This window comes from Herpailurus yagouaroundi, unplaced genomic scaffold (assembly GCF_014898765.1).
Source record: "Herpailurus yagouaroundi ecotype Mexico unplaced genomic scaffold, PumYag 205, whole genome shotgun sequence".
NCBI classification, from domain to species: Eukaryota; Metazoa; Chordata; class Mammalia; order Carnivora; family Felidae; genus Herpailurus; species Herpailurus yagouaroundi.
Genome location: NW_024412436.1, coordinates 9,346,699 through 9,360,546, shown reverse-complemented (window position 1 = coordinate 9,360,546; position 13,848 = coordinate 9,346,699). Strand labels below are relative to the sequence as shown.

At 44.2% G+C, this 13,848-nt stretch overlaps 1 protein-coding gene across 5 annotated transcripts in view; it reads left to right on the top strand.

Moving 5' to 3' along the window:
• The window catches only part of AKT3 (AKT serine/threonine kinase 3), a 309,200-nt gene that overhangs the window by 287,917 nt on the left and 7,435 nt on the right, over positions 1-13,848 (top strand). For all 5 annotated transcript variants that reach the window (XM_040451849.1, XM_040451850.1, XM_040451847.1 and 2 more), the window contains one exon: positions 10,527-10,629. In XM_040451849.1, coding sequence (XP_040307783.1) covers positions 10,527-10,629 — 103 coding nt within the window. The remainder of the gene's footprint in view (positions 1-10,526; positions 10,630-13,848) is intronic.

The window sequence follows — 13,848 nt, the reverse complement described above, 5'->3', positions numbered from 1 at the left end:
TTCAAATGCTCTTCATTCTTCTTTTAAAATTAGAAAGTAATTTGTTTTACTGAGCTGTGCTTCACCCGTAACGTGTACACGTGAGCGGGTGTCGGTGTACTCGCAGTCATGGTCACCATCGTCTAAATGCAGAGTGAGCGCCCGTATCTCTTCATTCCTCCTTGGAGGCCCAGGTTCCTTTCTGGTACATTCCCAGCCGAAGGAACTTCCCCCATTTCTTGTAGTGCAAGTTGGCTGGCAAGGAATTTGTTTTCTTTTATCTGATGATGTCTTTATTTTGCCTTCACACTCAGGATATTTTCACTGGATGTAAAATTGTGAGTTGGTAGCTTTGTGAGTGCTTATTCAGTTACCTGCTCCCTTGTAAATTATGTGTCACATCTCACCAGCTGCTTGCAAGGTATTTTCGTTTGTGTGATGGCTTTAGAACAAATCAGTCTGACTAGGCCAAGCTACATTTTCCAGAATTCCTTTTGTCGTATGAGACTCTCCTGTGAGATTCGGGGTGTGGGGGGCAGAAGTGAAGCAGCAGGGACTTATAGCTCCTAAAGTTGTTGCTGGTCTGTTTGCTCACCTCGCCTGCCTCTGTTCCCTGTCCCCCTGCAAACCGGTTAGCTTTCCCACTGCTGGGCCAGCGTGTGTGTTGCCATTGCAGGTCCCCAGCTTGCGTGGGACATCTGTGCCGAGGTCAGAGACAGTAAGAAGTGGCGTGGGTTTCAGTCTGTCCTGTGGGCTCCAGTTCCTGCTTCTGGGTTTCGCTGTGTTCTTCTCCCTGCTTTACGTGCGTGCTCCCCTCCCTCCCCCTGCCCTACGGATGCCAAGCTCCACATGTCCTTGAGTGTGAAGACAGCAGCCTCACGGAGACTGCATGACCAGCTCTCTCCCTCTGGCCCATCCTCCTTCCTTCTTGTCCTCCCTCTTCCTCCTCTGTCCCTCTCTGTCCTTCTCTTTCTCCCTCAGTCTTTCTCTCTCTCTCCTGGACACACACACACACACACACACACACACGTGTTTCTGCTTCTCTGCTCGAACCCTGACTGACAGACTTCGGATTTCAGATGATAATGTGTGTCGGTGAGGGTTCCTTTATATTTATTCTACGTGGAGTTCTCTGAGCTTTCTGAACCTTCCACTAACAGTGGAAGAATTTTAGCCATTATTCCTAGAAACATATATTTTGTCTTATTGTCTCCTCTCCTTTTATAATTCCAATTACACATACATTTCGCCCTTTGACATTATCCCATTGGTCTTTGAAATTGTGTTCATTTTTTTCTAATTTCTTCCTGTGCTCTGCAGACTGAATAATTTCTATTGATAAATCTTCCAGGTTACCGACCTTCCTCAAATCTTTAAGTTGCTCTAAGCCCACACAGTGAATTTTTTATTTCAGAGGTCATATTTTTCTGTTTTAGATTTTCCATTTGATTCCATTTTTTTAATAGTTTCCACTTCTCCATCTCTTTATTCATTAGGAACATACTTTATCATTGAGCATAGTTGTAAAATCTGCTTGAAAATTCACATCTGCCAACAGAGTTCAGGCCTTGTTCACATCCGTCTCCCTGATTGTCTCTTTGTGGTGGGTGTGTCGTCTTCCCCTGTTCCTTTTGACGTGGCGTCAGTCTGGACTATGTCCTGGACACTGTGACTGACACACAGTAGTGCCTCTGAATCCTGTTAGATTACAGCAAAGAATTTTGAGTTTTTGTATTTGTAGGCAGTTTGTCATGGCCAAACTGAAAAGGCAATGTCTGTGTCCTCCACAGGGAGCGTCAGAATTTTAGGTTGGCTTATTTAGACTTCCCTGGGGAGCGTGGAGTCTGCCCTGTGCAAGCGCGGTCCGGGAGTCAGCCGGAGACGTGTGCACACTAGACGCAGAACGTGGGGTTCCCCGTCTTTCACTCTCCCCACTTGAAGCTGCTGTGCCCATCTCCAACTCTGTCTTCTCATTATTTAATGAGTTATTTGAGTTTCCGGTCACCTGTCAAGAAATGTTCGTTGGTATTGTAAAGCTTAGCAGATGATGTAGTTAAGTAAAGTTTGCCAAAGATTTATTAGTTTTGTTAGAAATAAATTCCTCCTTTCCATATTCCCACTTCTCCTGGGTGTGTGCACATTCACATACACACACAGCATAAAACCAGTTTTTTAGGACAACAGAGATTAAATAAACCTACCTAAGCTTAGTTACTCTCTTGAATTGTTTTAAAGAGATAGAATTACAGCCTTAGATTATTGTCTATGGCATATCTAAGCATTCAGTAGTGTTAGCGTTTTTTTTTTTTAATTGTCCTCCACTTTATGGTTTTTTTTTAATGTTATTTATTTATTTATTTATTTTGAGAGAGAGAACACATGCCTCAGTGGGAGAGGGGCAGGGAGAGAGGGAGAGAGAGAATCCCAAGCAGGCTCTGTGCTGTCAGTGTAGAGCCCGATGTGGGGCCTGATCCCCCAAACTGTGAGATCCTGGCCTCAGCCAAAACCAAGAGCCAGATGCCCAACCGACTGAGTCTCTCAGGTGCCCCAAAGTGTTGGCAGTTTTTGTTGCTAGTATCTGTGTTCAGTCTTTTTTGATCCACATCAGAGTGGTGGACATAACCATAGTATTCAAATAGGATGACAATTAGGGTTCCCTAGTCACTGTATATCCATTTTTCCTGCAAGCTTCAAGCCCTACTTTGTATTTCTAGAGCACCTACACTGAAGACAGAAGGAAGAGCACAGAAAGTGGATGGTAACAATTGATTGGTTGCTGGGGAAGGGTAGAGGACACTGACCCTAAGAGACCGTGGTGTCTGTACTCCCCTGCTGTCATTCCAGCCACACCAGGAGTGGGGACTGTGACTTATTATAATAAGTTCAGGGACATGTTTTCTCTCTGTTCTTTCATTTATGCCGAAAACCTACACAGTGCTTTAGAAACATTGCAGATGATAGCACGACTGGGTAACTTGTAACTCTGGTAGAGGAGTAGTGTGGGAGTAGTTAGGGGCTGCAGCATTGCTGCCTCTCTGTGGTCTTGAGGCTGGACAAGTAAATGCACCCTGATGATGCCTTTGCAGTAAACTGGAAGCAAAGTCCAGAAGCCAGCACCACGATCTTCGTGTTTACATTGTCCGGAACTACGTATCCTGAAAACAGACTAGCTTTCAAAGAAAGATATGTCCTAGGTTTATCACGTTTGCTGGGAAAATAGGTCAAGTTTGCAGTTCATGACACTGCGGCCATCCATCGAGTAGGTAGCTGAGGTGTAGAGTTGAGTGTTTCTGGACTTGGCCTGTACTTTTCACGTTCCTAAACGAGAGTTTGCAGCTGACACAGGAGTGTTTTGAGAACGATGTCCTGAGTGGGGGAGGGAAAATTAAGATGATACTGGTTTAAAGGCAGAAATAAAATGGGATGTGGTCATCTGCTAGGACTGCTATGACAAAGTACCATGGACTGGGTGACTTCATGGAAATTGGTTTTCCTGAAGTTCTGGGGGCTGGACGTCCAAGATCAGGAGACTGGCAGGGTTGGTTGCTTTCTTCTGAAGCCTCTTTCCTTGGCTTGTGAATAGCCACCTTACCTGCTCATCCTCACGTGGTCTTTCCTCTTCCTGTGCGTGCCTCTGGAGTCTGTGCGCATGTCCACATTTCCTCTTCCTACAAGGACACCTGTCAGGTTGGACTAAAGCCCACACTGACACCTTGTTCTAATGGAGTCATCCCTTGAAAGGCCATCTCTCCCAGCACGGTCCCTGGGGATTAGGACTCCCAACATCTGGATGTGGGGGAGGGGGCACAATTCAGCCCAGAAGAATTAAATATTTGGAATGTGTTCAGTGGTTTAGAGTGAACATCTGCCCTGGGGCGCTGAGGAAACCGCGGCTTGGTGTCCCCAGATTTGCGTGGTAGCACCTCTGTTGGGGCCTGTGGTGGTTCTTTGCATGTTCTCTCTCATCCCTTTCCCTATAGGGTTCTCGCTTCCCTGTGTGGATGTTTCTATTTTACTGGGTCCTCTTCTGCTACTGTGTGTGAGTTGAGGGGAGGAAATATGCTCCCAGCACGAATGTCTTGACTTTGACTGATGTCCAGAGAAGCAGTCAAAGGCAAAGGTGTTTTCATGCCGTGTCTCTCCAGGCGCCGCAGTAGAGAGAGCTTGGGATCAGGAGACGGAAGGTTTGCTGCTCTGGTTGTTACTTGTGTCATCTTCGGCAAGTCATTTTACTAAGTGTGCTTCAATCTCCTCGTTTCTACAAGGGTAGACTGCATGCTCTCTGACAGCTCCCTCCAGCCCCAAGATTGAATGATGTGTTCGTGTACTCGTGCCACTAAGTGGCATGCGCTGTTCTAGGAACTGGGGGTGTGGCATCACTGCAAAACCAAGTCCCAGATGAGACAAGTATGAAACAACTAGCAAGATGGTAGATTTAATCTCAACCATGTCAGTAGTCACGCTGAGGGCAGATGATCTAAATGCCACAATTAAAAGAGATTGTCAGATTGGACAAAAAGCAAGAATCACCTATATGCTGCCTACAAGAAACCCATCTAAATGTAAATTACAAATGGATAAAGAGAAAAGGATGGGAAACCATGTACCATGCTTATACTAATGAAGAACTAGAGTGGCTGTATCAGTATCCTATGAAGAAGATTTCAAGGGAATGGTATCAGAGATGAGGATTGTTTCATCATAATATAGGGATCAGTTCATCAAGAGGATGTAAAAAACCTTAATTATTTTTGCATCTAATAACAAAACTTAAAATACATAAAACAAAAATTAATAGAACTGAAAGAAAAAACAAGTAAATCCACATTATAGTTGGGCATGTCAATGCCTGTTTTCAAATAATTGATACAAGCAGCGGAGAGAAAATCGTTAGGTTGTGAAAGAGTTTAGCAATCCCATCCACCAACTTAATCTAACTGACACAGAACCCCATCCGACAACAGAACAAGATTCATTCTCTTCAAGATCACATAGATCGTTTGCCATTGAGCAGAACAACTCTATAAATCTTAAAAGGATTCAAATAGTTTTAAAGCATGAAAAGAGAATAAAAACAAATCAAAACAGAGATACGTGGAAAATCGTCAAGTATTTGGAAACTCAGCACAATTTTCGATAATCTGTGGGTCAAACAAAGAAATCAAAAGGGAAATTAGAAAGGATTTTGAACGGACTAAAAATGAAAACAAAGCTTGTTCTGCTGTGGGATAGCTAACATAATACCTCAAGGGAAATTTGTAGCACTGAAGGACTACATTTGAAAGGAAGAAAGGTCCAAGATCAGTGACCTTGTCTTCCACCTTAAGAAACTAGAAAAAAAGAACAAATTAAACTCCATTACACAGAAGAAAGGAAATTATAAAGATTGGGGCAGCAGTCAGTGAAATAAAAAAAAACAAAACAAAAAAAAATAAAGTCAATGAAAGGAAAAGTGGTTCTTTGAGAAGATTAACAAAATTGATAAATTTCTAACCAAAGTGAACAGAAAAGCAGGAAGACAAATTATGAATATCATGAATGAGAGGGGTGGCTTCACTATAGACTTTATGGGTATTAAATGGATAACAGGAAATAGTATGAAAATCTTCATGTCCATAAAACCAACAGTTTTGCTGAAATGGACAAATCCCTTGAAAGACACAAATTACCAAGAAGAAATAGATATCATGAATAGCCTTGTACCTGTTAAAGAAATTACATTTGTAGTTAAAATTCTTTCCACAAAAGACTCCCAAACCATTTGGTTTCACCAGTGAATTCTCCCAAACATTTACATGAGGAATAGTATCAATTCTGCACAAATCTTCAATTTTCTGGAGCAATAAGGCAGTATTTCCCAGTTCATTCTAGTAGTTTAGCTTAACCTGATACCAAATGCAGGCAAAGGTAATACAAAAAAAGAAAGCTATAGAACAATTTCCTTAATGAAATTATATATAAAAATACTTAATGTAATTTTAGCAAATCAAATCCAGCAATACATACAAGAATAGCACATCATCACCAAATGGGATTTATACTAGAAATACAGAGTTGGTTTAATATTTAAAAACCAACTACTAAAATTTACCATATTAGCAATAACTAAGAAATACACATGGTTATCTCACTGGATGTAGGAAAAAAAAAGCATTCAAGAAAATCCAACATCCATCTGATTTAAACACAAAGCAAACCAACAAAAATGCTCCCAGTAAACCAGGAACTGGAAACTTCTCTGCCCTCATAAAGGACATGTAGGGAAAACTTACCACTAATATCCTAGTGGGGAAAGCCTGAGTGGTTTTCACAAAGTGAAGATGTTCACTCTGTTCAACATTATACTGGAGTTTCTGGCCAGGGCAGGAAAAGAAGTAAAGAAAAAGAAATAAAATGCATTCAGATTGGAAAGAAAGAAGTAAGTCTGTCTTATTCAGGGACAACACTATTACCTATATAGAAAATCAGATGGAATCTATAAAAAAAAACTACTAAAGTTTAACTCATTAGTTGTTTGATACAAGCTAAATATACAAAAGATTGCACAATACAAAAATAACTAAATGTATACAGCAGCAACGGACAATCCAAAATGGAAATTAATGTCACTTATGACTGCAACAGAAATATGAAGTACTTAGGGATACTTCTGACAAAGATGAAAGCCCTTCATACTGCAAAGTAAAAAATATTGTAAGGAAATTAAAGACAACATACAGCAGGGGAGACATCTAATGCATTCATGATTTAGAAGACTCAGTATTTTTAAGATGATAGTTCTCTCAAAATTAATACATGAATTCAACACAATCCTAATCAATATGCTAGCAAGCTGTTTTGTAGAAATTGTTAGGTTGATTCTAAAATTCATCTGGAATGCCAAGGACTTAGAATAGCCAGAACAATTTTGACAAAAAAGAAAGTTGGAAAGCTTACATTGCCCAGCTTCAAGACTTACTAAGTTACAGGAATCGGGACAGTTTGTTCTGGACAGATAACATCTTTATTTGCCCACAGAGAATCTAGAAATCTAGACCCGTGCATAACTGGTTAATTGACCTGGAATAGACGTGCAAAGATCACTCAGTCCAACAAATTGTGATGGTAAAATGCACATACATACTTTTTTAAAACAGAATTTGCAGCATATACAAAATTAACTCAAAACAGATCATAGTCCTAAAGGTAGAGCCTTCTAGAAGAATATACAGGAGAAAACCTTTGCAGTGTTAAGTTACACAGAGACTTCGTAGATGAGAGTGGTGTGTGATCCACGAAGGAAAACTGACAAATCAGACAGCATCATTAGGAATGTGTGTTCTTCAGGAGGTACTGTTAAGAGAATGACAGGAAAAGTCACAAACTGGAAGAATATATGCAAATCGTAAATCTGATTAAAGACATACACGCAGATTGTGTGTAAAAAAAAAAAAAAAAAACTGCATTTCATGACAAAAAGGGGAGTGGGGCAAATATTAAACAGACGCTTCACCAAAGAAGTTACAAATTCATGAAAAATACGATTATTCATTAGGGAAATAAATACATTAAAACCATAGTGAAGTACCACCACACATCCAAATGTCTTTTACTGAAGAGACCAACCAAACCAGTACTGGCAAGAACATAGTGGAACTTTGATCCACTGGTGGTAGTAACATAACATGAAGCGACCGCTTTGCGAAAACAGTTTGGCAGTTTCTTAAACAGTTAAATGTACATCTAGCATGTGACCCAGCCATTCCACTCTTTGGTATTTGTCCAAAATGAATGAAATCTCATCTCTGTACAAAGACTTGGACCTCAAGAGTCCTAGCAGCTTTATCTGTAATAGCCCCAAACTGGAGGCAACCCAGATGTCCACTGACAGGTGATGGGTAAACAGATGGCGGTACACCTGTATGACGGAACGTCACCCGGCCATGCAGTGGATGAGCTGTTGACACATGAAGTCACATAGACGGACGTCAAAATAATGGTGCTAACTGAAACAAGTCAGAGAAAGGATACATGCTATACGATTCCATTTACATACAAGTCCTGAAAATACAAACAAATCAATCATGGCAGAAAGCGTGTCAGTCATCGCCTGCAGGGACGGAGGAGGGAGAGAGCTCACAACGGGCTCGTGAGAAAACAAACGTTTCTCCATCTTGATTTTGGTCATAGTTTCTTGGGTGAGTACACGTGTCAAAACATGTCACTTCGTACACTCCTGACACGCACAGTTTATTGTGTGTCGGTCAGCCCTCACCCTCACGGAGCTTCTGTTTTGTTGGGAGAAAGTGGAATGGCAGTGACGCTAAACAAATGTAAGTCTGTTTTGCATGTGTGTGCGTAGGTGTACTGAGTCAGATGCTGAAACACCATTTGGAGGAAAGTGAAGCAGGGGACGGGAGGGCGGCCACCTGGGAGAGGAGGCCAGGTAAGCCTTTGTAGCATTGGGACATCTGAGCAGAGACGAGCTTAAGCCTCCCGTGACCTTGGAAAACTGTTTTCAGATCTCGTTTGAGTGACCATTCTGGCTCTCACCTGAAAGGCTGGCAGCTTTTCCCCCAACTGGCAGGTCAGTTTTTGCCCTCAGAGGGGGCCGCTGGGAAGGGCGGGCAGAGGTTAGCAAAGCCGACGGCACATGCCCAGAAACCCACCTCTGCCAAGAAGAGTTTCTTGTGGCGGATTTTTGCTTGGAAGGACGTGGAGGAACCATTTTTTGAGCATTTGTAAAATGGTGACTCCGCCAGAGCCCCAGTCTCCAGTTGTCTGCAGGTAGAGGCAGTGACCCCTCCTTCTTCAAAGAGGAAAGCCCCAAGTTCTCTGATCCCGATCACCTCTGCTGTTCCCGTGTGTGTCAGAACGCCCTTGAGTCTGAGAGGAAGAGGGAAGACTTCCGTCAGTGGAGCGAGTGCTCGCGTGGCCTGGGGAGCATCGCAGAGCAGGGTGCATGTGACAGAGGAGCTTGGCCCAGATGAGATCAAGGCTGTGGGAGGAGAACCAGGCTGCTGTTCCGAAGCCACTGCCAGTGACGAGTGGAACCTGGATTAGGTCCGTCCCCCCAAAAGTGCTTGCTAATAACCGGGGCTGTGCACTGGGGGCAAAGAGAAGGAATGATAAGAAGAAAAGAGATTAAAAATGCTCTGTTACATGGGCCATAAACAGGTGTGGTCCTTCATTCTGAAAATGTGCTTTTAATTCTGCTCAGCCCCTGGTGTTTTAAAACATAGTCTGTCTAGAGAATAATTTAAAGATTTCGCCTATTTAACATAAATTTGATGACAGTAAGAGTGGGAAAATGCACTGAGTTAAAGCCAGTTGTGTGTTTCGTAAAATTTGTATAAAACATACTGATTTCTATCACTCTGTTTCCTGTTTTTCTGTACACACGGGAATTTTATTATAAAAGCAGTGTCTCCTGGGGTGCCTGGGTGGCTCAGTCGGGTAAGCGTCTGACTTTGACTCAGGTCATGATCTTGAGGTTTGTGAGTTTGAGCCCCACACCCGGCTCTGCACTGATGGGGGCAGAGCCTGCTTTGGATTCTCTCTCTGCCCCTTCCCCATTCCCTCCCCCCCTCCGTCTCTCTCTCTCTCTCTCTCTCTCTCTCAAAATAAATAAAAATAAACCTTAAAAAAATAAAAACAATAAAAACAGTATCTCGTATTGTGAATGGTACTCGTGAGAGCGTGTACTCTGACTCCAGGTCCTGGGTCGGGACTCCCTGTGTGAACAAGAAATCTGTAGACTCTCCTTCGAGGCCAGAGCCCTGACAAGCAGGAGTCACACCCCAGCCAGTGGAGGTCACAGAGGTTCGGGCTTCTGTGGCTTCTGTGACCTTCAGCAGCCCCAGGCTTCCCCAGTGCCACACCTGCTGCAGGTCTGAGGCAGAAGAATCCAGCTCTGTCAGTTCCTAGAGTGATCACTCTTGACCCTCTCTTGGGTCACTGTCCCCAACAAGGATCTGATGCAACCTAGGGACGCAACGTTTGCGCCTAACTTCGGGGGCTCCCAAGACCCCCGTCCCAGGGCAGGGGCAGGAGGTAACGCCCATCTGAAGTAAGCAGGTGTCGTTCTGTGCCAAGTACAGGGGCAGCACCCGGTGGCCTGGAATAACTGTCACTAGGTTGTGTTCTTAATGACACAGCCTGGTGGGCCAGGCGCCACCGAGAGAACCGAGGGCAGGTCGTGCTTCTGCTGCACTGGGCAGAGCCCGCATTTTGCGACAGGGGTTTACATCTGTACGGTTTGCGTGCATGTTTGTTACTGGGGGAAAAACTAGGACTTCTCAGTATCCTCTTTGCACCCTGTTCTTTGGTGTTCCTGTGTTCTATTTCACACAATCCCTCCAATTTTATACAGAACAACCAAGTACCTCCTGTTCTGTGCTCCCGACTGTTGACTGGGAAGCCGAACTCCACGTCTCCCGTACACAGTGACTCAGAGTGTGGTCTCTCGGGCACTGTTCCCTTCATTATTTGCTCCCTAATTTTATCCTAGAAATTAATTTTCCTAAATTGCAGTCTGTTAACAGGAGTCTTGTTCTTTCTTCTTGCAGCTTGTACCTCCTTTTAAGCCTCAAGTAACATCTGAGACAGATACCAGATATTTTGATGAAGAATTTACAGCTCAGACTATTACAATAACACCACCTGAAAAATGTAAGTAAACCTAATAGTTGAAAATGTTTGACTATAATTGAAGAAAACAGCCACTTTTTGAAAAAAAAATTTTTTTTAGTGTTTATTTTTTGAGAGAGACAGAGTGTGAGCAGGGGAGGGGCAGACAGAGAGGGAGATACAGAATCTGAAGCAGGATCTAGGCTGAGCTGTCAGCACGGAGCCCTACATGGGGCTCGAATCCATGAACCGTGAGATCATGACCCAAGCTGAAGTTGGATGCTTAACCAGCTCAGCCACCCAGGGGCCCCTGATATTTTCTTATAGGATATTTTCAAGATCAAATTCCACAGTGACTTACTCCATTCCACTTAAGAACGTGGAGTCCCTGGGGCTCCAACTCTTGATTTTAGCTCAGGTCATGATCTCGCAGTTCCTGAGTTCGAGCCCTGCATTGGGCTTTGTCCTGACAGTGAGGAGCCTGCTTGGGATTCCTTTCTCTCTCTCTCTCTCTCTCTCTCTCTCTCTCTCTCTCTCTCTCTCCCCCTTCCTTGCTTGAGTGCATTCTTTCTGTTTCTCTCATAAAAGAACATGGAGTTCTGAAGTGGAAATACCGAAGACAGTAGCTGAGAGAAACGTTTTTGGGAGCCAGAAAAATTGCATACAGAACAATTGCGGCCTGAGAATCACAGACTAGGTTGTAGACGACTTAGCCCTTGCTTACTATTCTGATGCTCTCTTGCCATCCGCTGAGAGGATTCTGAGGTAGACCCTGCTGTGCGTCCCTGACTGCTCCCTCCCAGACCACCCTCAGAATCACGCTAATTCTGGTTTCCTGCATTCTTAATTGCTCTAAATTCACCCTAAATGGAATCACCCTGGTTCTATTTAGCTTTGTCTTAAGCACTAATATCTGTAGAGACATAATTTTGTTTGCTAGTAACTTTTTGATACATGTAAAGTGAATTACACGTGTGTTAAAACTGAACGTAAGATCATTCCGCAAACACTAGTATGTGCACACTCTTCGATCAATATCCCAAACACGTGGGCTTTCAAGGAAAGAAAGGTACCAGATAAAACCTCCAGACAAGACACTCTCATGCCGACAAAGGACTGTGTGTCTGTCGTCATTAGCTCAGCAGCGAGGATAAACTTGAGCGTGAGGGGCAGGCTTGAAAAGCCAGATCTCTTCCAGTCACACGTCTCTTGGCTCACAATCCCTTTGTGGTGGTTTTCTCTCCCTCTCTTCCCTTTAGGTCCCCTCCCACTGTTCTTCCCCCCCTCCTTCCTTTGCGAAAGGCAGGGTAGCGGAAGTGCTTGTTCACAGCGAGGGCCCGCGAGCGGGAAGGTTGAGGCGCGGTGTTCTTCCAGCAGTGGACGTGGCCACCTGATGGTCTGGGGTTTCCAGCCCCGGGCCCGGGGCCTGACAACGAGGGGCTGTGAACACACCCTGAAGTGAAAAATATAATTACGTATGATATGCATAAGTGTGCTTTTCTTTCTTAAGATTTGCTGCAAGTTAAGAACCTCTTAACTTTAATTTTATAAGGGAAGAAATTGCAACCCAAAGAGAAATTGAGCTGCCCGAGTCCCTCAGTCAGCGTCAGCAGCCTTGCCGGGGCCCAGGCCAAGTTGTGAAAGATTAGTATGTTGAAGTGCTTCTCAGGGCATATCCCCAGTGGGACGACGGGCTTCCATTCTGTCTTGATCTTACAATGGTAAGAGTTGAAGACCATGTTGGACACCCTGTGCAGTCGTGGGCGGGTAGCTCAGGGCCCGCGTGAGCAGAATGGTGGGCACAGGCCGTGGCACCGATTCCACTGGCCCCAGAGTGGACCGTGTCAGGCAATCCACTCGTCTGAAATGCTGGGCAGCACCAGTGAGGTGGTGGGTGGGCCCGTGAGCACTTTCCACCATAGAACATTTCCTAGGCCTCATCATTTGGATATGCTGTCACCTGTGATCAGACCACATCCTGCCCTTGCCCACAACCCTCCGGTGGCTCCCTAAATCTGTACTCTAAATCCGACTGATCCCACTGGCTCCCACAGGCCTGTCTGATCCCGGCCTTCTCCTGCTCCATCTTGCCCCCCGTCCCTGCGTTCAGCCACCTCTGGAGCACGCCGTGCCTCACTGTGTTTTACCGTGCCTCAGCACTGGTGTGCTAAGCGTTGTCCTGCCTGTGGTGCTCTTTCCCTCGATGTGTGCATGAACAGCTCTTACTCGTCCTCACATCTCAGCTTAAAGGTCACTTTGTCAGGGAGCCTTCTTCAACCTCCCATCTAAAGAATGGTGCAGCATGTTGGACACCGTCTCCTGCCCCCCCTTGATGCTGTACGTTGACAATTGCTGATGGTCTTCCAGTTAATGTGTTTATTCCTTTGTTTATTGTCTATATGTCCAACTAGAAAGCAGTAACCCTGAGAAGAACGACCTGGTTTCTTATTCACTGCTGGCCTCAGCTGCTAGCTGGACACTTGGCCCAGTGTCAGTGCTCAGTGAACATATATTAAATGAATGAAGTCTACAGGCAACATAATGGCAATAAATTCGTATCTTTCACTCTAAGCGTCAATGGGCTAAACTAGTTCCAATCAAAAGACATAGGATAAGAAAACAAGATCTATCTCTGTGCTGTTTACAGGAGACCCATTTTAGACCTAAAGACACCTGAAAATAAGGGGATGGAGAACCATGTATCGTGCTAATGGTCACCAAAAGAAAGCTGGAGTAGCGATACTTATATCAGACAATCTAGATTTTAAAATAAAGACTGTAACAAGAGATCAAGAAGGGCATTATATCATAATTATGTGGTCTGTCCGCCAAGAAAACCTAACAGTTGTAAACATTTATGCTCCAAACGTGAAAGCACCCAAATATATAAATCAATCACAAACATAAAGAAACTCATTGATAATGATATTGTCATAGTAGGGAACTAAATGATGAATAAGCATCATGGTGGGAGGCAGGGTAGGCTCCCGGCCGGAAGGTGGCCAGCTCTTTCCAGAGATCATACTGGATCATACTGATGGGCTCCACCCGCGCCCAGGATTTTGTGCTTCTACTCGCCGCCCCACGTCATACCCACAGCAACCTAGAAGGTGAGGTCCCAACGTGTCTCTGTGTCAGCCACCACCTCTTCGAGACCGTTTTCTCTGGTAAAGAGAGCTTTGGAATTTGTGGACTCTTAAGACAACTAGGTAGGTGGTCTTGGAAGTCACAGAAATAGGGACAGTCTGTAAACGCAAAGCC